Source organism: Schistocerca piceifrons, chromosome 3, assembly GCF_021461385.2.
Source record: "Schistocerca piceifrons isolate TAMUIC-IGC-003096 chromosome 3, iqSchPice1.1, whole genome shotgun sequence".
Classification (NCBI taxonomy): Eukaryota; Metazoa; Arthropoda; class Insecta; order Orthoptera; family Acrididae; genus Schistocerca; species Schistocerca piceifrons.
In genome coordinates, this window is record NC_060140.1 from 170,010,371 (window position 1) to 170,037,088 (window position 26,718).

The following is a 26,718-nucleotide window of genomic DNA, read 5'->3' on the forward strand; positions in this document are numbered from 1 at the left end:
CCATTTTAACCCATTACCAGGCATGGTGGCTGTGAACTTTTAGTACTGCTGATAATCATTTAAAAGTGAAAAAAAACAGTTCCTAGCATTTTGCACTGTTAGTTCTTTTGACTGGGAGGAGCAGTGTTTAGTTTCCAAGTGTTGAAAGGGACCCACCTGTTGTGGTAGAAAAGGAGACAAAGATGATGAGATCAAAACATCAGAGAGTGCAGGAAGTCAAAGATACTACACTGTAGGCACTATGCTTATAGTTGATAGGAGGACAGAGTGACTGATAAATGTTATATGAGAAGTGGAGTGAATAGTGCAATTAAGAACTAGGAGGAAGGCTGATAAAAAGATGGGGAAAGAACAGAAAGGCAGGGTGGGTGGGGCTAGATGGAGGTAGAAGTTTAAACTAATAGAGTAAATAAAAAAGACATCAATCCATTTGTCACATAGTTGTAGCTTAACAAATTTCTATAGATTCTTGTGGTGGCCATTTTTTGCTACAGCTGAAAATAAATTGCTGTAGTTCATGTGGAAAACTGGTTGAAAGCTTGTAGTTTTTCTTGTGGTCACTCTGTTTTCAAAACATAGCATTGCAACTAATAATGAATTCTATGTTGATCTGACATCCACTGAAGGTGCCTTGTAAATAAGGCAAAATGTGTCTGGGTACACAAATAAAATAAAAAAGTTAATGTACAGCATGCAAAAGGCATTTTTCTTTTAAACTACTGCAATTTATCGTTAAGGCTACCATAGTATAGCACTTTCCCTATTCAAGTGCAAGACTGGATTACTAATTTTTTATTAATAAAGGAGACCATTATATTAGAGGCACATTAATGTTTCTCATGCCACCAACACTGGTTGAGACTTGAGATTCATCTATGTCACTGCAGTGAAATGCTGGATATATGTTGACAAAAATTCATAATGAACTGAGAAACATTATCTTTCTACTGCAACATTGTTAAATGCAGCTTGTGCTCTTTATCAACTCCCAATGAAGGATATTCAGTTTCAGTCTGGCTGTTCAGATATAGGCCCTTCTAAATTGTCGCAGAGAAATGCTTACTCAATGAGCAGAATGTCACACAGAAAGTAGATAGTCGCACAGACAGGGTGTGTCACAGAAATGGAACTGAACTCAGAATGGAGTAACAACGTATGTGGGGTCCCACAAGGAGCAGTAACATGTGCTCTCTGGTCAGTAATTTACATTAACATTCTTCTAGTGATTTTGAAGGCGATTCTAAAACGGCAATGTTTGCTAATGGCATAAGTATGCTAATCAAGAGTGCAAACTCAACGTTACTGGACAAAGCTTAAATATTAACTGAACAGACCTACAACTCATTCACACAAACAGTTTAAGTATTAATCTCACAATGACTCATATAATGCAGTTTCAAACAATTGGGAAAGGCATCTTAGCACTAGAAGCAGATAATAATGGTCTCTCACTAAATACAGCATAGGGAATAAAATTGCTTGAGGTCCAAACAGATAAAAGTTGAAATGGGGTGAACATGTAGATAAACTAATCAAGGAGGTAAATTCAGCATGTTTTACTGTTATAATCATCTCTCATTGTATTGGAACTAAAAGTTAGATTGCTGATTTATTTTTGTTTATTTTTACCCATTGTTGTCTAGCAGAACTGTCTTCTGTGGCAGTCCACTGACAGTAAATAAAGTACCAGGGTGGTTTGAAAAGTTCTCAGAATCACTGAGAGATGTGTGCTAGCGTAATGAGTTGTTCACGTGATATTCATTGGATTGTTGCCTGTAAACATGTGCCATGTCAGTGCTCTTGGAAGAGAGCTGTGGCGGTGACATGGCTCTGTTGTTGTTCCCGCATAGTGATTTGCGAAGATGGAAAAAATCGAGATTTGAGCACTGATTAAGTACTTCATAAAGCAAAGGACAATCATGCCAATTTCCAGAATACACTGGGGCACTCTGCTCCATATTCAACCATTGCCAAGTGGACAAATGAATTTAAATTTGGTCGGGAGAGCTTAGATGATACACGCAGTGGTCAGCCAAGATGTGTCACTACTCCAGAAATCCTTGCAAAAGTGTACAAAATGATAATGGAGGATCACTGATTGAGAGTGTGTGAAATTGCTAACACTTGCCAGTGTCATCTGAAAGGTTATATCACATTTTAACTGAAGAATTAGAAATGAAAACATTATCTGCAAGATGGGTGCCGCGACTCTTGGCACTGGATCAGAAACGCATGAGAATGGAACAATGTTTGGCCTGTTTTAGTAGAAACGAACAAGATTTTTTTGCGCTGGTTTGTGACCACAGATGAAACATGGGTGCACTACTATACTCCAGAGACAAAACAACAGTCAAAGCGGTGGAAACGTGCTGATTCTTCACCACCAAAGAAAGCAAAGACAATTCCTTTGGTGGGAAAGATCATGGCATCAGTGTACTGGGATGCGAAGGGGATTCTGTTTGTAGATTCTCTCCCCACTGGGCAAACAATTACTGGAGAATACTACGCTAACCTCCTGGACGAAATACAACAAAAGATACATGAAGAAAGGCCAGGTTTAGCGAGAAAGAAGTCATCTTACACATGTGCCATTGCAATGACAAGATTGCATCAACTAAGGTATGAATTGTTGCCACGCCTGCCTTATTCACCTGATATGGCTTCGTTAGACTTCCATCTCTTCCGAAAACTGAAAATTTTCTTGGTGGACGAAGATTCACTTCAAACAAAGAATTAATAGCTGGAGTTGATAACTATTTTGTAGGCCTGGAGAAAACTCATTTTTGAGATCAAGGCACTGGAACGTTGTTGGACAAAGTGCTTTAATCTAAAATGAGACTACATTGAAAAATTAAAAAAAAAAGTTTCAGTGATGTAAGTACTTTTTTCTATTCTGTTTCGGGAACTTTTCAAACCACCCTAGTATTTATGCATCAGAAGACAGCAGCTAGAATATTGTGTGGATAACTTCACATCTTGTGGAGGTTTCTCTAAGGTCTAGGAATTCATCCTCTCATCTCTCAGTAAATTCACCCCTTAATGCTTTTTGTTGCTGATAATTAATGTCATTTCAGTTGAAGAGGGATTCATACACTCACAGTGCAGGACACAAAAATGACTATCATATAGGTTTTGCCTTCTTTTGTAAGGTTCAAAGTGGAAATATGTGCTCTGTTGTTGCAAAGGGGGTTTGAAAGCTTCCATCTAATGTAGATCAAGAAACTGGCTCTAATGACTAATGCAAAAGAATGTTAATAACATACCTCATCAGTAGTTCTTTCAACAAATTATCTAATTTCCCCAAATAGCAGTGGTCACTGTGAACTTGCATGACAAGTGGTATTGTGTTGTGAATAGACCTCAGTTTATACATGTGCGAGTAGATATTTCTTTGTAAATATATATGTAAAAGTATATATTAAGCTGGCTGTAGGAGATAAACAGCTGATATTTAGGGTAACTATGGAAGCAGTGACTTTTTCTGAAGCGCTGTTTTCTTCTAATTAACTGGATTACGTTTACCTGGAGTAATCACAAATAGAGTTAAGCAGAATAGTGATTGTTAATGCAGAGTGCAGATTCAGTTTCTATGGTTTGCTTCTCTTTTTTTTTTTTTTTTTTTTTTTTTTTTTTTTTTTTTTTTTTTTTTTTTTTTTTTTTTAAAAAATGTGTATCTTAACTCATTCTACAGCCCTTAAGATTCTTTTTCTAGAGAGGATCTATAGAACACAGTGAATAAATTAATCAATTGACGTTACAATTCAACAATTCTTTATACAACAGTACAGTAGAAAACTTAACTATGTAGATGTTTTTCAGTTGGAGAATTGTAGTTTTTTTGTTTCTTTGATAGAGTGGTCTGTATCTCTCTTATTTTGCAAATCAAATAAAAATGTGAAATAGATAACTTAGTTTTAAAAAATTTAGTCATATGATCAGTATTAACGTTGTGGTGTAATTTCATTTGTTGGTAAAACTATTATTCTCTCTTATGTATGTGGTCCTCATGCAAGATTTAAATTTCTCTAGGATGAGACAGAAAACCTCTTTGACATAAAAGAATCATCCCAGACATATAAAGGCTATCTCTCTGACCTGTCGATGAATATGATTCTCGGGGTACGAAAATGTCCAGTGGCACAAATGAGACTTTGCGTTACGTCTGAAGCTGAACTGGACAAATGTGTGAAAATGAGGGTATGTATTGGAAATAAAAATACTTTATAAAGATGATCAAATTTCAAAATGAAAACAACAAACAAAAATGGGAATAGGTAACGACTTGTCTGTGGCTGATTGGTGTGTGGCATGTGACTGTACTGAGAATTTCATTAGCGTTTCTGCTATTGCTCTTTTTCCAGCACACACACACACACACACACACACACACACACACACACACACTTCTCTGCACCTGTATAATACTCACTGGGTGCCATTTGCATGTCTATAGAAGTATGTAATTAAACTGGAAACATTTTATAACACAGCAAAATTTTCTGTGCTATTACATATATATTTGTCCCACACTTCAGTCAGCTGTAGATGAGTGAGTGGTTGCCAGTGCTAAGTTTTGTAATAAGTTTACTTTACTTTTATGCCACTTGATGATGATGTCAGTTTTAAGAGTTTGTTTCAATTTATTGAAATTTCACCCTGTTAGCAAATTTTTAAGTTGAAGTTTTTGCACTTCATGTAATGTTGAGCCTTTAAATGATAAGCCTACTGTTTGAAATGTTACCTTCTCAGCTTCCTCTAATTCTAATTTTGCCATTTCCCATATGTTTTTGCGTATTTTCAAACCCAATAACTATACCACTTAATGTTAACCATTATTACACTGTTTGAATACTTGAATCTAGTGCTAACCTCAAGTACCTTTTCTTATTATTAACTCAACCTTATTTTTAATCCTTGGCTTAATTATTCAGCTCTGCTTTTTTGTCTGTGAGCTCTGTTCTGAGACTATTGTTTCTTTGTATCAGCATCCACTCATTGATGGGTGTGTTTATTCCCCTTAGTTTGTTCAATCCCACTGGAAATCGGTCTCTTATACTTTGATTGCCAATTCTGCCAAATGGGTCTCTTTTAATTTGATTGCCAATTCTGTCAGTTGACAGGACACAAAAGTTTCGATAGACTGCCAAACCTGTCATTTGATAGGGTACAATTTCTCCCATTTTTTAAATATCAAATCAGATATATTTACAAGTTTTATCAATCTGCATTGTGTTATGAGAGGCATGTAGTTTCTAAAACAGCCTAGAAATGGCTGGCATTCTAATAAATGGCAAGGTTTGCGTGGCTGGCAGTCAAAGTGTTATCTATTTCAATTCCTCTTGAGCCCCTTACATAAATTGTTTATGAACTTCTTCCACAGAAATCGTAAGGACAAGATTATACTAATTACAGCCATTTGAGCAGTTATTCTTCCCATGCTCTGTACAAAAAGGAAACAGTTAGAAATCCTGATACACAGTGAAATGGGAAGTACCCAGTGCTATGTATCTCACAGTGTTTACAGAATCTGGATGTGCATCTAACTGTAAATAGTTTGTGAGCCTCTTTAGTCTCTTGCTTAAAGAATTCGAAACTTACTTCCATATCTTTTTAAGGCTGTAATCATCTCCTTAATATCAGAGCTCAAGTAGCTCTTACATTGTGTGGCTAGTAAATGAGTATCTATGTGCAGTTTTTTTGAAATATTAATAGTAGCACTTCCCAATGCTTTACTGCTCATAAACACACAGATTTTGCATTCTTCCGGCTTCAAATATTTTATTTATTTATTTTTGAAATATTTGTAAATGCCTGTCAGTACTGTAACAGAAATATGAACTATAGGCAAACTGAAATGTGAACTGTAGGCATACTGGACATTGTAGCTATCATTAGACTGTATGATCTGTAATTTCTTTCAGTCTGGTTCATAGCTGTAGCCGTGTTATAGAAGTATATTGCCACTGTGGCCGTTGACAGAGTTGCTGTTGTTTTTTATTTGCCTCCCATGGACGAACAGCGATATTTTATTCAGTAGCATACAAAGACAATGAGTAAATCAATTTTATTTGGATTCTTGTTTCAGAAATGTTTCATTTCATTTCAAGTGCAATGTATCTAGCTGTTGTGTACTGAAATAAATGTTGCCCAGTATGCGTTATGCATGTTTCTTAGTGGCCTTTATAGAAATTAATGTTATTTTTATTTCATTATTTGTGATGTTAATCATCTTTCAGATTGCACTGAAAGCTCAGCTATTGAAACCAGAGATGGTCTGCTACAAGGGACATAGCCAAATCCATTGCATGCAGGCAATAGCATCTGGGTAAGAGAGAAAACAGTGAAACAGAATATCTCTAGTATTGCTGCAACCTTATTTCATATAGTCATTAGTTGGTTGCTCAGTATAGCATTATATCTGTCTCACATTATATGACTTTGATGAGTAGGGTTTTTTCCTTTTCCTCTGCATGGTACAAATTAGTTTTAATCCTGACTGCCAAATACAGAAAATTACTCTAGAATTTGTAAGCTTCCCACCTGTATTTACAATGATCAAAATTTAAATGTCAAACAAGTTACCTTGTGCTACACATTCATTATTAATTGCATTTGTCTCTAAGAGTGACTGTATGCCTGTATGCCCCAAACAAATAGGACATATACGATCACAGTTTGTATCGAAATCAATATTCTGTAACATGTGATGGCAATATTTGGGAATAAGAAAAGTTTCACTGTTATTCATTTTATGCTGGAAACAAGAGTTAAGGTTCCTAATAAGTCAGTCACATACATTTTTTAAAAAAAGTTTAGAGGTCACTATTCTGTCCTCCACTCATATAAGTTCATTACAAGAGACATGGATTTAGCAGTTCATCCAAATTAACTTACATGAGTTTCCTGTCCTAAATAAATCATTCATGGTTGCAAAGTTCCATGGTAAATATTTTAAACTTCCTCTTCGCTCATGTTTATTATGGTTGTACATGCATGCCTCAGCTAAAATCTCAGTGAATCCCAACAAATTTCTCTCTTCACAATAATTTGCTGGATGATAAGTCTTGGGCCAATTGAGGCCCACTAAGAATACAGGCCAGATAAACAATGTAGAACAGTTTTATTAAGAAATACATAAATCAAAAAGACTCCTCCTTGGAAAAAATGTTATCTTAATGACTGTCTGTAAAGGTCTGTGACTTGCACTGAATTTACATAATTCTGAACTTTGGCTGACACCCCAATGAAAAATGAAATTCACTTGATCGTGAAAGAATATAACATGAGGCAAGGTTGACAGCCAATACCAAAAGTCCTCTCAGTCCCTGAAATGGTGGCCACATCCCAGTGATGGTGGTGAAAGACACGCAGTGACTCCCTCTGTCAGAGGTGGCTGACACATGGCACAGCATTGCAGATTGCTAAGTTTCCAATGAGACTCTGAAGAACTGGAGGTGCAGTCTGCCCCTGACCCAGAAACTCAATGGAAGTTTGGTTGGAATGGCTCTGCCCTGGCCAAAATGCCCAGGTAGCACAGCAGTACTAAAGGAACTATTTGCAATATTGTGGCCCACAGAAGCAATAAGGTCTGCCTCCTACTGGCCTTGTCGGTGTGCGCAATTGTTTGTCTGTCTGCTGATGTGGTCCCTTCCAGGTTAGGCTGCTCACGTGCCAGAGGTGTGAGAGAGGTTGCAGATCTGTCAGGTGAACAGTCCATATACAGCACCATACATCACACACTTAAAATATTGCCCATCAGTATTCCTATCTCTGCACAATAATAGTGATTTTGTTAAGCACATGTCCTGTATGACGACTGTATCATATGAATGCACTTCAGACTTATTGCTTCAATGCAACCACACAACTAACTCAAAAAACCAGCATTGTTATTCCATGCAATGACAGTGCTCTTACTCCTGGTGGCATTGCAAAAGCAACTACCAGTGGGGGAGGGGAAGAAAATGTTGACCATAGCAGCTAAGCATTATCAAATACAATATACTTTCACATTGTGTACACATCCTGTGATGGATGTTTTGTTTTCCCCTCCAGACTGTTTTAAGTCACGAGCAAGAAAATCAGCTACAGAAAGTAATATGCAAATCAAAAGAAGTAAATATTAAAACTATTTAATGGCTATAATGAACTGAGGAAGAATGAGTAAATGCGAGGTGATATTACATGAGAAAGTATTTTATCATGTTTGAACTTTACCATTAAAATATGATTGCTTTGTTTATGGCTTGTAACACCATGATTTATGTTTTGCAGGATAGCAGATGTTGCCGTTTTTGATGCAGGAGATGTTTATACTGCTGGTCTCAATTATGGGCTTGTTCCATTTTTATCTGAAGTATATAATTTGGGTGCTCCTGAGTATTATGCTGTTGCTGTGGCGAAAGAACAAGACCCTAGCACAGAAATCACATATTTGAAAGGTAACACTGAATTGTTAACAGTGTTTAGATTTTTCTGATGTTTTGTTTGTTCCTGGCTCTGGCTATGGCAGTGGATTTCAGAAGTGTAGAATAAACTATTTCAATATAGATGAATATTACAAACATTCGAGTACCAAGCATGAATGAAAATTTAAGAAGTGGAAAACATGATAAAAAAAAGCACTCATTGTCATGAGACCTACAACTCACAAACTAAGAACTGTGTAACAAATACTAGTTCTGATTACAATCATACATGGTACTTCAATAATGAAATTCTGTTTACTTTTACTCCTCAATTTTATTTGCTTTCATTAGTGCTTTGACCAAAATGGTTATATTGTTATAACAGATTGAGGTTTGTGTATAACCCTCACTAATCACATCAAACTAAGGCAATTCAATATAACTGCAGAAGGAAGGTGAAAAGTGTATTTTTACCCTTGAAAATGTATGTTTGGTCATTCTAACACTTAAACAGCAGTAAGTTTTAATGATACTTCTTCTGATCCTGTGGATGGTGATTGTTCTAGCTCTTCAATACCTGTAAGTTGTCTCAAGTTTGTGAAGTGAATACTTTATTAAGGATTGGTAGTCAGTTATTTGCATATTTTAGTGCATGTTAATACAGCACATTTTGTTATTGTAGATGCATTAGTAGCTGTAATTTTTTTGTTTACACTTGTTACTCTTTTTTTGTTGTGTGTGTAAATTTTAATCATAAAATAGCTAATAATAAGAAGGAACAAATACAACATAAATTGACCCTGTATCTCACTTAACTAGAATAAATCAGTGTGGTGTGAAATTCAATATTATAGTAGTTTCAGGTTCTGGAGATCTTTACAAACTTTGGACATTTACATGAGGATTAAAATGCTGTATACCACTGGGAACTTTAGACAGTATCAATGTCATAGTTAAATTCCTTAAGATTCACCAGTACTCAAGAAAATGTGGGCTTTATACTAGTTCATGTGTTAATTTTTTAGCTTGTTTCTCTTCTGTATCTATATCTGTGCTCCACCTACCAACTTATGGTGTGTGGAGGAGGGTAATTTTGGTACTACTGCTCTTTCCCCCATTCAGAAACGATGAGCTCTAATGTCTCTGATCTTATCATCACTGTGATTTCGTGAGACATGATAGAAAGTGTTAAACATTTCCATAACATTTTCACACTGATTGAATAATCCTGTTACAAAACATATCATTTCCATTCGATCTTCTGTGTCGTGTATTAATCCAACCTGGTAAGGATTTCATACGTAGGAGTAGTACTCAAGATTTGGTCAAATAATTGGTTTGTAAGCTATTTCTTTCGTGGATGAGTTGGAACCTGGCACCTGCTTTTCCTTCTTATTATGTGGTCATTCCACTTCAGCTTGCTAGGTCACAGGTATTTTACAGTCGTTACTGTTTCCAGTGATTTGTTGCCAGTAGTGTAACTGAACAGTGGTGGATCCCTTTGTCTATGTACAATATGTTATTTTATTTATGTTCAGACTTAATTACCACCCCAGCATCTGTTATTATCCGTCCTCTGAGTGTCTTCCTGGTTTTCAGTGGCACTGCAACCTTCCTATAGGCAATAGGTGTGTCAATATCCTCATGAGGCCTCTGTAATCCACTAGGTATTAATTATATATTGTCGTGTCATACTCCTGTGGATGCTCCTGAAATTACCTTTACATCTGTTGATTTTGTTCTCATAAGAATGATGGGCTGAGTTGTATCAACAAGTAAGTCCCGATCGTATGTGTAAATTTTATTCAGTACATCTTTGTTCAGTAAAAGACAATGCAGAACTTTATTGAATGCCTTCCTTCAGTCAAAGAATGTGGCATCACCCTTGGTGCCACTGTCTATGTTTTTGTGGAGCTCATGAATGAACAGAGCAAATCAAGTTTTGCTAGATGTTTGGTGGCAGAATACACATTTATTCTTATAGAGAAGATTTTTAGTGTCAGAAACCTTGTCTAAGGCAAACTGTACAATGCTTCTGAATTTTACACAATTGTGCTTGACGTCTTCATTCTCAGAGCTGAATGTTTGATGCTGACAATTCAGATACACTGTGGTTTGTATCCCATAAACCTTGCTAAGCAAAAATATTTCCCTACCTTTCTCAACATTCCTTGTAACACCCATAGTCTTTCATCCTATCATAATCTTGTGATTACTGTTGCTCTCTTCTATGTTAAGCGATTCAAAAATTCGGGTCTCTTAGTTGCTATGAGCTCTAAGATGTTGCTATCTGAGACAGCTATCTCAGTTCTTCAAAAAGTGCTCCTTCATCTTTAATTAAAATTGTATCAGTTATGAGTTCAACTGAGATATTAGAGGAAGCTAGCTAGTTTCTCACAGATGTGTGGCACTGTCAGAAGAATATTGGTGAAAATCTGCCACATGCAGGCTGAGATGAATTTCTGCAAAACATGTCTATCCTTTCTCTCCTGTTATTTATTTATGTATTTACTTATGTACTCATTCAGCATTTACAAAGCCAGTCATCACATAATGTATTAACTACAAATTTCTATAGCTGTACACTGATTTACAGTATTCCTTACATATATTCTCATAGTGCTATACAATATTACATATATTCTTGAGCCACTCTACGGCTAAGTTAAAGAGTATGTATGTCATTCAGTTCACTCTCATAACCATGCACTTCACATACAAGTGAATGTTCCATTGATTGGATTTTACTAACTCACTAAGGACTGTCCAGTAGGCTCCATATGTTCATCAATTGTTTACATCTACCAACTCTCATGTATGACAGTGAAGTATGGACCCCAAAGACCAAGTACTATGATTCGTTCATCATAAGAATAAACCTGATGTAAACTTTGCACTGTGTATTCTTCCGCATTTGCTGGAACCTCATTGGATTTCCGTTTACGTGGGACTGCAGCCAAGCTGTCTCGAGTACTGTCAAGTACAATAATAAGGGTATGTTTTGTGCTGTGCCTTAACGATAATATGGGACAACAGCTTTACCGGTGCATTTGACTTGGACAGCACTGGCCAGTTACCTGTTACAGCTAGCCTGCAGTGATGTGGCCAGCTGCAGTTCAAATGTAAAAAGAGACGAGCAGAGGAGCAATACAGCTTCGAATGTCATTTAATTTTTAAGCAGAATGAAATAATACAATGCAAATCTTCCACAATAAGCTTCTTAGATGACTAGAAGAAAACTGCAACACATTATTGTTTATAGCTAACATACTGTTGTGATTAAAAACAAGAATGATGAAAATTCCCCACTTAACCACAGCGTAATTTTTCAGCATAAGCTGTGTGTAATGTAAGAGAGTATTGAAGTATTTCACAGTATAGTTAAATATTGAAGCCACTGAAGGTATTATTTACGGTCAGTCGTCTGGTAATCTCTTAGCTCCTTCCTTATCCGAATCCGAGAATACATTTCAGTTCTGGAAGTGTCACCTGCTATGTTGATAATGAGTCTGTTAACAACAGAATCCACGAAGCCAACCAGGCACAGCATTTCTCTTCTCCTTTTGTGATGAGCTGTTCTGTATCCCACCAGCGTTCGGCAGTGACATGTGAAAAAGCTGTGTGCGTTAGTTCCAGTACGTATGGCAGCTTAACAGTATTGTTACTTCTCAGGCCAAATCCTGCAGCTTGGCTCCAGATCAGTTCTGTTGGGTTCATATTGTAATGGTACTGTAGCAAATGTAAAAAGGCATCATATGTATGATGTGCCCGATGCTGTGAAAATGATTGTTTTTCATGTTTCTTGGATACTTATCTACCTCTGTGGCATAAAACTATGAACAAAGTCCAAATAAGGAGGATTTGGTTTTTCATTTTGGCCTTAAAAAATTAAATTGTTATGTTTTTTAATTGAAACAACTTTTACGAGCAGTCTTTCATAAAACATCGGTAGTTAAGAATTTTTATTTGAAATGGAAACAGGAATTTCATTTCCAATATGTGATTAGAAACATGAAGACATGCATTATTTGTAAAAATGATGATGAGTTTTATAATTACGAGATGTAGGTATTTCAAATTGAAGGAGAAAAAAACATGATGTTAGGGAGATTTGAACCACCGCACGAATAACCACATCTATATTTTTCTATTACGCTACCAACTGCGCTACATGATCAACGTAAGTGTCTCATACTGCAGTATATACAACACTGGGAAAACTACAAAGCCAATTATCTCCATAAATTTATGAAAAAAATTAAGAACAGCCTATTTCTCAGCACTTTTTTACCGTTTTCCACGCGTGTGTTTCACTACGGAAAACAGAAAGCAGCTTCAGCCATTTTTATACTGTGCATTAACAGCACGACAATCAGAGCACAATGCTGCAAAGGTTGTTACTGTATATGATTTTTTAAAATAAAAACTATGTAGCTAAAGCGTGATTAAGAAAACCGTTGATGGTCATTAATACATTTGAATATCTTAAAAGTTTCATTTAACGTAACTTAGTAATAAGATATATAATACATAAGTAGGACCTACTTCCAAGAGCGTAACAAGACCAGTGTACATGTGCTACAGCTTCTGACCAATCATCGTGTTTGTTTACATCAGGTATATTCTTACGATGAACGAGTTATAGAACTGATTTGAAGCCCCAGAAAAATGCAGACTTAATGAAAACTGCAGTGAGACATAGGAAGAGAACTGACTATCTTTTCAATATTAGAAAAATATTAAGAATAGAGACAAAAGGGAACTCGGCCATGTACTTGAAGTATGAATGAGTAAAAAAAAAGCTATTTAGTGCTGATAGGTGTACATCTGAAATTGAAACTGTTGGACTGGATCAGGCTCCTAGACACGGTAGTGATAAGTTGGATGCAAGATGTGTCAGCAAGGAAGCCAAAATTTGGAGTGACAGTTAGCTTAGTCAGGCTCTGAAGATGACTGAATGCAGAGATTATTGAGATATACAGACCTCTTCAAATTTCTTTGACAGTTGTTTGTTATCCTTTACAAATAGAATATTTATGAAGTCCTTGTTCATTTTGTGCTGTCTTGCTAAAGTGTGTTGGTTCATTAGAGCTTTGCCTACAAAAACCATAATACTGAGCTTGAAGTTTGCCTAACACTTCGTTTCAGTCCCCTAAGTTTTTTTAGAAAAAAAAAAAAAAGCGTACACTTTATAACAGAATGAAAGATTTGTTCTGAAAACAATATTTAGTCTTTGTTAAGCCATTCTCTACCAGATTCTTTATCCAAAGGGTGATAGTCCTTGATATGTCAGATAGTTTCATGGTCTTGTTGTTTGCTGATGGAACAAGCAATTTCTAATATACGCCATGCGCGAGTTTTGAGATCTGTAACTGAGATTGTGAATGGTCCTTTTAATGCAATATAATAAGTTGTTATAAGCATTGGTACCTACATAAGGCGAATCTCTCTTACTTTCAAAGAGGTGAAACATGAACAAACATCTCTATGTTTTAGAAGCAAAATTCATGCCATTGTCAGTATGTAATAAATTGACACACTCACAAGTGAGAAAACTTGTACACAGGCCTTAATTTCAGTATAAAGATGCTGTTTTGTAAGAGTGTGGCCATGGTGTTGGGTGCCACAAACAAACAACAATAACAACGAATATGCTAACTCATAAAAGATACAGAAGTGTTACCCAGTAGAAAAATGCAAAGTGCAGTGTCAACAGCAGAAAAAAATGTGAATCTTGTTGTTGCTCTTGATTGATGAAGAACATCTTGTTCATTTTCCTGAAGAATGTTTTAAAATCAATCACTGATAAAAAATATTTTGTTAACATTGGCGCATTATTATTATTATTATTTATGCTTGGGCCCAATAGTACCACACAAAGTACATTCAGTCAATGTCACTTTTGATGGTTGGCCTTCTGTTGTGCCCAAATTTGTTTCCTCCTTTCAGAATGAAGTCTCTTTCTTTCATCAGACCACGGTGTTCCAATCCTTTTTCTAATTTCCCTCTGACCAACTTTCCAATCAAATATTTTTTGCCTGAATGCTTTTCCATGTGTAATGTTTGCCTGAGTTATACCGGCTACTTTAAGATCTTCCTTAATCGCAGCGATTCACTTAATTGGATCAGTTTTGACATAACTTCTGTTTTTGTAGAATTATACTATTTGTATTGGTGCTTTATAATGTTTCATGCCTAAAACAGTGTTGCATGACAGATAAAAAGTGTGTGCCAGACTGAGACTTAAATGCTGAACTTTTGTTTATATAGAATGCTCTTATGAACTGAACTATCCAAATGTCTCTCAGGCTTCAGTCTGTGTGGAGATATTCTGCTTTGTTATTCAGAGACACTTCTCAAACTGCTTAAATGTTCAACTTCTGATACTTAAGAAGCAGAGCAAGTTGTAGTCAAACTGTGGAAGCGTTAGATTCTATAAGGGACTATCAAAAAGTTTCCATTTGAGTGCGTTACTGCAGCATATATGCAAGCCAACATGACTCGGATTTGGTATATAAGCACTGACAAGCGGGCAAGGAGGTTAGTGTGACCTTCAGACAGAAACTTTTTGATCACCCCTTGTACAATACTTGTTGCAGTAGGAACACAGCAGTAAAATAATTTGCATAAGGATACTTAGAAGGTTTTCATTTTGTTGACGGCACCAGATTAATTACTGCTTCCATCTGGCTGTTAGCTTCATACAGTCCATGACTACAAATTAAAAGTAAAATGATTGTCCTTATCAACAATGCTGGGTACTGGAAATTGTGTGGAAAATTGGTTGCATAAATTATTTGATAGAATATGATTTTTGGCACATTATGTTATGTATAATTTGTACTGAATATATGTTATTTTCACCAGGAAAATATACTTGCCATACGGGTATTAACACAGGAGCTGGATGGGTTGTACCTCTGGCGTATCTAATTTCCAATGGCTGGATGCGTAGCTATGGTTGTAATTCCATCCGAGCAGCAGCAGAATACTTTGGGAAGTCATGTGTTCCAGGTGCACTTAGCAAGGAATATAACACAGCTCTTCCATATGAAAACATGTGCCATCTTTGCCATGGAGTCAGTTTCAGAAATTGCCGAAGGGATGCATCAGAGGACTACTATGGTCACACAGGTATGTTCACACGTATTCCCACATATTACTCCATTTTGGTACTTGAATTATGTCTTTTTTCTCCTTTTTATATTTAACAAAACAAAATATGACTTGTTCCATTACTTTTATACTTCCTTAAAAATATGGAAAAATGTGAACTGAATTAATAGTGTGCTTCTGAGTATTCTGTCAAGTTGTTTCTGAAAGTGTGATGTATAAAGCATTCCATGTGAATGTGGCATGTCTTACATGCGGCAGACTATCAGAACAGTCGAGGAGAGATGCGTGGAACATCTGCAGCATACCCAATTAAAACAACCAAACAAATCAGCGTTGCCGAGCACTAAGTTGAGTATAATTGTGAAATGAAATACAATGAGACAAGTATTGTGGTGCAGACATCAAGTATCTAGGACAGCATAATTAAGAAGTATATCAAAATTAAGATGTCAGGAAACCTAATAAACAGGGACGACAGTTTCAATTTAAATAGGATGTGAGATTGATTAGATTTGATTTGATTTTAACAGGGAAGCTAAAACAGCTTGGGTCTAACCCGCCACTGCCCACACCGAAACTAAGTTTATTGTGCGATGTCACTCCCTGTATATCTAGTAAAGCCAACCAGTGCCCTTAAATAGTGCAAGGAGTCCCTCTACCAGTATTTTGTTAGGCACAATTTCTTCAGGTGTAGTTGTCCCAAAGATTCTGTATCTTTACTTTCCAGTGCCATGCATTCGAAAATTCAGTGCGATCCATTTTCTTCATCCTTATCACAGATCCTACATTTAGGGTCCTCTTCTGTTATACCCATTGTGTGTAGGTATTTTTTGAAATTACCATGGCTGGTCATCAGTCCAGTCATGAGTTTGATCTCTTTGCTGTTCAATCCCAGGATTACAGAGCTTCTTTTAAAACACAGCTTGGGCATCGTTACCTTACCGTGTTTTTGTGTATGGACCTTGGTCCAGTATCATACATGCTGTTTCCTAAGCCAGTTCTGTAGTTATAATTTGATCATAGCCCTGGTTATTGTCAGGACAGAATCCGGTCTGTAGTTATAATTTGATCATAGCCTTGGTGATTGTCAGGAAAGGTTCTGGTCCAGTAAATGGAGTTGTTGCCTCCATTCTAGTCAATCTGTCACCTTGTTCATTGCCACAGATCCCTGAGTGGCCAGGGACCCACATTAGCTTTACCCTATTGCTTCCCCCTAGCTCCACCAGAGCCCTGTGGCATTCTGCAACATTCTTAGATCTTGTTGCAGGAACTGCCAATGATTTCAGAGCTACCTGGCTGTCTGAATAGATGTAGATGCTACGGTCCTTGTTGCATCTATGCATATTCTCCTCCACACATAAGGGCTGTCGAGCAGTTAGGAGTTATTATATAGTCAGCAGCAATTTCCCCAGCTATCCGAATGAAACCCAGTTTTTGCCAGTTTTAAGTCTGTGTGCCCCAGCTGCTTCCTCCACCTTGACCCAAAGGTGTAGTGGAGGCATGTCCAATGTGGCTTCCATTCCAGCAGTTGGTGTGCTGCTAATTCCAACTGTTATGGCTAAGCAGGCCAATCTCTGCACCTTAGCAAGCTCCTTAGCTGCAACCCACTGTTCTACCTTCTTCCACCACACTACAAACCCGTAGGAAATCCTTGGTCTAATCTCTGTGGTGTATATCCAGTGCATACCCCAAGGGCTTAGGCCCCAGTTTTTGCCACAAGACCTTCTAGTACTCACTAGAGTTATTTTTGCCTTGGAGCAGATGCTCTTAATGTGAGGGGTCCACATTAGCTTCTCGTCTAAGGTTACCTCTAGATATTTCACTATCCTCTTCGCAGGTAGAGTTTCATGAAAGAGCTTTAGATTCCAACTTGAGTGTTGAATATGTCTCTTTGTAAATGGCACCACATCAGACTTCTTAGGGTTAACCCTCAGATCTTTTTATTGTACCAATTTTGCACAATGTCCAATCCTCCTTATGCCATATTTCTAACTGTGTAAGTAAATTTGCTAAGTATTACTATGACAAGGTCATCTGCGTATCCTTGGCAGAAGCATTGTCTGGAACCTAGTTCCTCATTGATTTCGTTCACCACTAGATTCCACAACAGAGGGGACAAAACTCCTCCTTGTGTGCAGCCTCTAGTGGTGTTAATTACCATCTTTTAATTCATCATGGTAGCCTCTACCTACCTCCCACTAAGCATGGCCCTGGTCCACTTGCATATGGTGGTCCCCAGGTCATGCACCTCTGCTGCCCTTGCCATGGAAACGAAGGTCGTGTTACTGAAGGCCCCTTGATATCCAGGAAGATGCAGAGGGCTATTTCTTGGAAGTGAAGTGCTTTCTCCACCTTCCCGATGAGTTGGTGGAGAGTTGTCTCACACGATTTACCTGGTTGATATGCATGTTGGTTTGAATGTAGAGGGGCCTTACCTAGCCTCCTCTCCCCAACATATACATTAACCAGTTTTTCCAATGTTTTCAGAATGGAGGAGGACAGACTGATTGGACAAATATCCTTAGCCTTGGTGTCATCAATTCTCTCTGGCTTTGGAATGAAAGCAACCTTCACTGCTGTCCAAGCATTGGGAATGATTCCTAGTGCTAGGCTAACCCTGAATAGCCTGCATAGGACTCTTATGAGCTTCCCTCCTGCCTGTTGCAGGAGAGCTGGAAAAATTCCATCTGGGCCATGTGACTAGAACAGTTAGAATGTTCCCACCACCCATTGGATTTTGTTAAAGTTCACACTCTCCTTGGCCAATTCCCAGTCCTCTCTTCGAATGCCGTAGAACCATTGTCTCTTGGAGATCACATTCTGGTCTGTGTTGTCCGGCAGAACATATTGAGGAAAGTGAGTTCTGAGGAGCAGTTTCAGCGTCTCATGAGCTGTCTTTGTATATTCCCCTTCCTCCTTCCTCAACATACCTCCTGGATTGGTTGGTACTCTAGTGAGAATCTTGTGAAGCCTGGCTTGTGCAGCCATGCTCTCCACTTCCTCATAGAATGCCTTCCAGGATGCCTTCTTTGCTTGTCTGATTGCAGGATTGTAGTTAATGAGGACCTCACGATATTTAGGCCATTGTCCTTTATGTTTTGCAATATTAAACTGTCTCCGTACCTGTTTTCTTTGCATTTCCAAGTTGTTATTCCCCCAAGGCACACTCCTATTTATGCACTTCTTGGTGATTGTGCGGTTTTCCTGATATGAGGTCACTATGGCAGAGCTAACAGCCTTTGCTACTTCCTCAAATTCTACTAGATTCCTTATTGTGGTTTTAATTTCCGATAAACCTAAACCGAGGGCCCTCCTATATGTCTCCCAGTCTGTTTTCCTGGGATTGCTATAGGTCATGGTCTGTCTGATTCCCATTTCAACCTTGAATTTAATGTACATGTGGTCTGATGAAGATGGCTCCATCAGCACATGCCATTGTTTGACATAGCTACCCATCGTCATGGAACCAAAGGTTATGTCAATTCTTCTATTCCTGAATGTAGGTTCATTGCCCCTATTCAAGACCTCTAAGTTGTTAATTAAAAGAAATTCAAGAAGGTACTCACCTCTACTGTTGGTGTTCTTGCTGCCCCACACTAGGTTATGGGCATTGGCGTCTCATCCCACCAGCAGTTGGTCACCCTGCCGATGGCAAGTCTCTACTGGTATCCTCACCTCCAAGGGAGGTGGAGAGCTGAGGCTAAGACAATTTCCCATATGATACCTTCCTCACATTGCTGCATTTTAATGGACGCTAAGTCCCTGGAGCAGAAATTCATCATTGGCATGAAAGAAATTCCATTTCTTACATAGATGCATGTTCTGGAGTTTCTTACATTTCTAGCATAAATCAGCTTACCTCCAGTGCCACCGAGGCCCATACACCCGCTTTATGTAAATAGGGTTCTTGTATCAGGGCCACATCCACCTCCTGCCTCCCAAGACAGTGACTCAAGGCAGCAGAGGCCCCTTTACTGTGCTACAGATTAATCTGCAGCACCTCCAGTCTCCGTCTTGCTGCCGCCTTTGATAACCCTGATGGTGACCTGTGAGAACACTAAAAACAATTTCAGGTCCTGCTTTTGCATTGCCTTCAGTTACTTCTCTCCGACCTCCACTACCAGGGTTTGTCCTTCTGGTGCAACCTTCTGGATGATCACTCTCCAGTCTTCTGTCGAGACTTTTGGGTTCTGGGTCCCTATTTTTCCGAACAGAGTTTTACGAGAGACTTCCTTAAGGATCTTTGGTACCCATATTAATATCTTTGCAGCCTTAAGAAGCTCCGCTGCCGTCTTAACCAGCAGCTTCGCAGCTTCCCAAGGGGATATCATGGGCACCTTGTCCTTGAGCCATACCACCATGTGCAACCCGTCACAGACGAAAATGAGGACACCACAATCTAGATAGATCCTCCTGAAGTTGGGTCCTGGGCCAGTGTCCCCCCCAATCTTTTCATAGAGGGCCATCTGTACCAATTCCTCCTGCTTGCGACGTGATGGCCGCCAGTGGATAGCCTTCCTGGATAAGTGCCATCTTAAAAACCAAGACTGCTGTACTATAGGTCTGTTTCCCTATTTCTTGCCTTTGCTTTTTCTGGACTTGCTTATCCTGAGAGGAGGGAGTCTTTGATGCCTCCCTTATCTGCTTGCTACCGTCTTTGATGTTGTGGGGGTCTGGGTATCCCCTTCAACCTGAGACAATTTCTTCCTGGGGGTCTTAGGTTCAAGTCCCTTCAATTCCTTCCACTTGTCTTTAGGAAGCCATTCTTTCCCTTCCTATTTCCTCTGTTCCCTGAGTAGTTTCCTCCTCTGCATTCCAGACAAGCCTTTGATCTTAATCTGGTCTAGCTTCTCGGTTACAGTTCCCACTTCCGGCTTAGGTCTAGACCCTGTTTCAGTAGTGTGAATGCCTTCCATCAGTACTGACCCCGATGTTTCGATATGTGAGGTCTCCATTTGCCCCTAGTTTGTTTTTCTTTGTTTTCTTTTGTCGTGTCCATATTGGTCCCACAAGATTTGGGGATCTATGAGGTCCGCTCCACGAATACCCCGTACTGTGTAAGGCTACTTACTCAGGGAGGTTGCCCGGTATCCCTGAGGCTCCATTTGCATCACATCTTTCCGTGTGCCATGCACCCCTTGTCATGGATCGCATCACACCTCGAGTTGGGTCAGGGAGTTGGGTAGGACTAGGAGTGGATAGGGAATATGGGACGTTGTCGGACACTCTTAGTCTGATCCATCCGCTGAGGCCTTTCTGGCAGTAGGTCCTCTACCACCCGCACGGACAGTGCTTCGTCAAGGTGGTGTCCCCCGGAGAGGACACGGACATGGGATCCACCACTCAATTTATTAAAATCCTGCTGGCCAATATATCGACCAGTGGTGGAAAATGCTAAGGGAATTTGCGTTTCATGTAATATCAGTGCAAGCTCTAAAAAACAAAACAGCATCATAGGTCATAGAGGGGTTTGGGAATCAAATTTGGCTATAAATAGCGGCAAGTGACCAACAATAGTTCATAGTTTGATTGGAGTCCAGGCAGCAAGTATGCCATATTTACTCGAATCTAAGCCGCACTTTTTTTCCAGTTTTTGTGATCCAAAAAACCGCCTGCATCTTAGAATCAAGTGCAAGGCGGAAGATCTGAAAAATGTTGGTAGGTGCCGCCACAACTAACTTCTGCGTCGAATATGTATAGTGCTACATTGGCATGCTTTGCAGACACAAAGATAAATACTGGCACCAAAACCTCTGCGCAAGTAAATAAATAAATAAATAAATAAAAAAAAAAAGGTGGAAGACGAGCTTTTTTCTCCGCCTCGAGTTTCAACCACTGCATTTTCATACATTATCCAACGAAGTAAATACAAATTCCGTATTGTTCATCTTTGAATGTAGCAGCATTTCAATGTACTATGAAAATCCGACTGGCAAGACTGTTGGGATGTTTGTCAATATGGGCAACTCTACGTTCTGAATTCTTTCCTACCTGTGAGAAGAGATGGTTGCTAATAGGAACTTTTATGAATTGTGAATCACATGCAGTATTCTCTTCACCATAAGAATAATATGAATATAAACATTTTGCCATGTATTCTTTCGTGTTTGCTGCTATCTCATTTAAATCCTGTCGGCCTAATAAACTACGAAACTAGAGTGAGACAACAGCAAACGTGGAAGAATATACCTACACATCATGTCATGTTTATATTTGTATTATTCTTATGCCTAGTAGTGATACAGTCAGAAATGAAGCACGGCAATTGACTAGATTTTTAAACCTAAGATGACTCTAATTTCTGTGCAGATTGTAATGTACTAAAGAGGTGTCTGGAAAGATTTTCAAATGGAGAAAAATTTTCGCTAAACTTTCATTCAGAACATCTTCTATCATACGCAGTCTACTATTTGGTTCTTGTTGATCATTATCAAAGAAAGTAGCAGTGTAAGTAACAACAAACAGCAGTCTCTTGCCATTGTTTCGCTAATGAGACGATTCCTCTCTCTCTCTTTTTTTTTTTTTTAAGCAGCAGTAGCGTGCACAAAAGGAAGCCATGCCGCGAGCGGCGGCAGGCCGTAAACACTCATTATCAGAATGCGACAAACAATGCATGACACAGTACAGTACTGCATTTTCAGCTTAGAGTGACGTAAACACCTATGATAAAGAGAACGGCACTTATCAGATCAAAGAAAAATAAGCAATCAATTCAAACCATATGAAGCACGTGAAAATAGAAGGGTACCCGTATAAATACAGGCGGAGCGCCTGACGTATAGCAATGGCTACCTGGTAAAGCTTAACTGCTAAGCTTACTATTCGAACCAAACTACTGTAGCTGTATCGTCATGCATTCGACCTAATTGTGTCTCATATTACAGTGGGCCAACTTTGTTTCGATGTAGAGGTGCGGCCAAAAACTTTTCTCTCCCCTTGAATTTCGAGTCTCAAATTTCAGGTGCAGCTTAGATTCGGGAAATTTTTTTTCCCTTGATTTGGAATCTCATTTTTCAGATGCGGCCTAGATTTGAGTGCGGCTAAGATTCGAGTAAATACGGTACGTAACAGTGAAACTTGCAGTACCTGAGGGAGATGAATAAAATGGAAAAAACAGCTTACAGAAAACTCGGAGGCTCACTATTAATCAACTACACTGAGAAGACCCGAGAGATCACGTAGACACAAAGCACTGACTGCAGAGGCATTTATGCACATACGGCCTCTGTCGTCTCCTGGCACTTAGGCCCGACTGCAGTGAGCAGCAACCTCCACTGAGATGTGTACTGGGAGTACAGAAGAGTCATGATGTGAGAATTGGGAGGAATAGCAGAGTACAGGTGGGGAAAGATTTTGCGGGAATGTACAAGGACATGGGGACAGGATGGTGGACTGCTATAAGCAGCATTGGGCAGGTGTGCTGGAGGTAAAAAAAAAAGGAAGGGGAGAGAAGAAGAGAAAGAGAAAGGACTATGCATGTGAGCTGGCGGGATTACAAGACATGTGAGGCCAGCGTAGAAGCAGGGAATTGATAGAGCTGGATGGATGACAGGACCCAGCGAAGATTGAGGCCAGAGGACTTAGAATGAAGTATTTGTTACTGGGAGAATTCCCACCCGTACAATTCAAAAAAGCTGGCATCAGTGGAAAGAATCCAGATTCTCCTCAAAGTAATCCCCCTGCCTCCCCCCTCCCCCACCCCCCACTCCCCACTATGAGTACAACGTTCCCAACAGGAAGAAACCTGCTGGGGCTATATCTGGAGTGGGTGAGGCAGGCATAACAGGAGTCTGATAATAAATGAAAAGTACCAGTTTGTTTTTGTTCTACAATATTACTTTTATTGTGTTAACTGGTTTTCGGCTTACAAGGCCATCTGATATTTTGCCAGATAGCTGCGGGCATGGAATAATACTCCTGCTAGCATATTGTCATGATGCAACATCCAAGTCTGGTTTCTCCACAATTCAGACCTTTTCTTGTGTGCAGCATCCCTCAAACGCCCGAAAATTCCCTTGTAGATTTCCTTGTTTTCCATCTGAGCAGGTGGTACAAATTCCATTTGCAATCAAAAACCACAGCGAACATCACCTTGATCATTGACCAACTCCTGCTTATTTTGGACAAGGAGACCCTATGCCCATGCAGTGGAAACACTGCACTTTTGTTTTGATGTCATAGCCGCAAAAATGTCTCGCCACATTTACTTGTATATGTTTTTATGGAAGTTGTCATTGTCATTTGCAGTGGCCCTCAGTTCCTTGCAATTTCAACATTGATCTTTTCTGATCATCAGTCAACAAATGCAGCACTAATGTTCAGGGTGTATACAACCCGTGAGAACCGGGAAAAACCCGGGAATTTTTTCATCCGGGAGAAAACCGGGATAAACCTGGGATATTTTTAGAATTCCGGGAATTTTTCATTGTTTTAGTTTTCAGTTAAATTTTTGTATTTTTGACTGGTAAGAACTGATACTCTAACAAAGGATATTACTGTATCCCGCTACTGCAGAATACTACTTCAACAATAAAACATGAACGAGAGAAAAAAACGAAAATAACTTAAATTTGCAAAGGAAATGCGCCATATACAACGACGACACACAGTGATCATGCAAGCGTCTGCCTATTGAAAATGTGTCAGAGGTTTTAGGAAGACTGTGCAGTACTTCGCAATAACAAATTGCCTCCAATGAGCGTGAAGTCGCAATTGTTTACATTCAGTTTGTTTTAGCAATTAGGTGCGGGCTCATGCGCATGCGCAGTTGAGTCACATTTGTGTAGTAGATTCTTCCGCTTCTGGAAACAGGAATGTGGCTGTTGGCTGAGCAAGCAGTCGCTGCAAGCATCTAGATGCTACCAGGGAAAGGGGGCGCCAAATTCATATTCCTGAGTAAAAAGGACTTGTTTCACAAAGCTCCTAGCATCCAGCGCACGTTTGCCTATCGATTATTCATATCATTTTGAAACGGTTCCCTGTTGGTTTTTGAACATTGTTGAACACATTTTAAGTTGATTTCTGAATGAATCATAAGTTGACGTACGTGACGTCTCTGTCAGGATAATCCTCATTGCATCTAGAAATAAACTTTTCGCGGACAAAAGGGGACAGGGCTATACGAGCTGAGGGAGTAAAGCCGAACGGATGAATGCCAATCGCTGTCTGATTATGTGGTTGATTGGGTTTGCGAATGATCAGTGTTGTTATAATTACTAGCGAAATCCATAGATTCAGTCTACCAGAGTGGAAATAAACGACTGACAGGATTAACAGGTGAGTAAGATTACATATTATCTTCTCGGTGTATCCAAGAAAACGAAATTTTGACAGAAAATTTTTGGCTAGATCGCTACACTAGTAAGGACCAGTCGTACAGTCCCCGGCTAGCAGCCGCGTGGAAGTAATGCGGAAAACGTGTTGTTCGAACATGTAATAATGCCTAACCAGAAAATAATCACGGGATAACTAAACATGTGATTCTGGCAGGGTTAGTGAAGTTAATCGTCGAACAGATTTTGACAGTGGCAGCAATAGCTACAGACTTGGTGATGACAGGATTGTTTGTTAGAACTAGGAAGGAGGAGAAATGGAGACATCACACAAATTATGGAAGAATAGGACGATTCCAAATTTATATAAAAATTTCGTAATACTACTTTTCGATCTCATGCTTGAGAAGCTGGTGCGTATGAATGAAATGTGAAACTATTTCCTAACATAAAGCTTTTTGCTTGTAGTAGGCCTAATAGACATTTGATATGGGTACTTATTGGATTATATTCTATCGTGTTATAAAAATGGCCATTTGTGCCAAAACAGTCTCGTTTATTTGGTGTGTTACAAAATTGCTGCCATATTAGAAAGGCCTATTTTGTTTTATCTAGCAGACAGTGACAAAATAGACGTAATCAGATCGAGAAACCACACCAGTCTAGGGTATTATTTGTATTAATAGCTTTTTCAGTATTAGATAATGACATTTTGATTTTTCGTGTAGCAAAACGTTTGATGAACTTTGATGAGGTAATAGATTCTTTCGCAGAAAGGAAAGCACGCCATGTAAAGCTGTAGCAAGATTAGAGAGGAAAAAATGCTAGGAGCTAAGGTTTGAAGAAATGTGTAATTTCTTGCTTATCTCTTGTCAGTATTGGTTTTATATATCCTATATTTAATTTTATGTCATGCAAAACAGCAAATTATTAGCTATTAGACAATAAAGAGTTCAGATTTTCTGAAGAGTTCTTGTTCTCTAGATTACAAATAAACCCATCCGCTATTAATTGTGAAATTTTTTTTAAGGAGGGACAGGCTGTCAAACCGGCTGACTGGGAGCGGGAGAGACACCACAGGACATTTCAATTTCCACTCTCCTGTATAGTTTGGACGTGCGGTAGAAAAAGGCTTCATGAAGAGGCGTGGCACTGCACTTTGGCATACTTAAGACCAAATAATATGAATTACATTTCCTCGAATACATATGTTTTATGTTTCAGACTTTTCAGAAAGATATGCGCTACAAGATTAACATATTTTGAAAATTCGATTTTTTTTTTATATTGACCCGGTTCGCAAATGTCGTAGATCTGGGGCTGATGCGCAGAGCAGTCTGAGCTACAGTGCGTAGACTCCACATGATCCATGTTTACATTTAGTGATTTTGCTGTTTCCCCTTCGTTTACTCTCACGTCAAATGAAAACAAAATGAATATCTGTGGCCGGGAGCTATCAAGTGAATTAAAACACATTCACATAATTACGGAAGGCTGAAATATGTCATTAGTTTCAGATTTTATTGCAATTCCACCTTTCTGACAGACAAGCATTAATCGCCTTGCGGAACAATGAAGTTATTTTTGTCTGTTTGCTAAAGAAATTAGGCTTTTGTTAATCTTTTCCGCAGAGGCAGTCAATGTATTTTAAACGAAATGTTTAATTCCACAGTACTGCCTAGTATCAACTGTTCGTTGCATTTCAAGTGCACGTTTTCATTTTGTAGCAAATATGGCATTATGCCATAATAAAGACCCAAGCATAATATAATACAGTATCGGTGCTCCAAGAAAATTTACATCCCGAAAACCACACTGAAAAGCTTAATATCAGGTCGAGGTCTATTTCATTGGGAATCTGGACATGTGAATGTGCCCTTTAAGTATGCACTTAAAATGTGCACATTTTAATATGGTTCACA

At 38.7% G+C, this 26,718-nt stretch overlaps 1 protein-coding gene across 1 annotated transcript in view; it reads left to right on the forward strand.

The window, feature by feature from the left end:
- The window catches only part of LOC124788063 (melanotransferrin), a 120,616-nt gene that overhangs the window by 73,980 nt on the left and 19,918 nt on the right, over positions 1-26,718 (forward strand). Inside the window, exons 9-12 of the mRNA XM_047255153.1 lie at positions 4,030-4,197; positions 6,237-6,325; positions 8,275-8,441; positions 15,276-15,542. Of these exons, the coding sequence (XP_047111109.1) occupies positions 4,030-4,197; positions 6,237-6,325; positions 8,275-8,441; positions 15,276-15,542 (691 nt within the window). The remainder of the gene's footprint in view (positions 1-4,029; positions 4,198-6,236; positions 6,326-8,274; positions 8,442-15,275; positions 15,543-26,718) is intronic.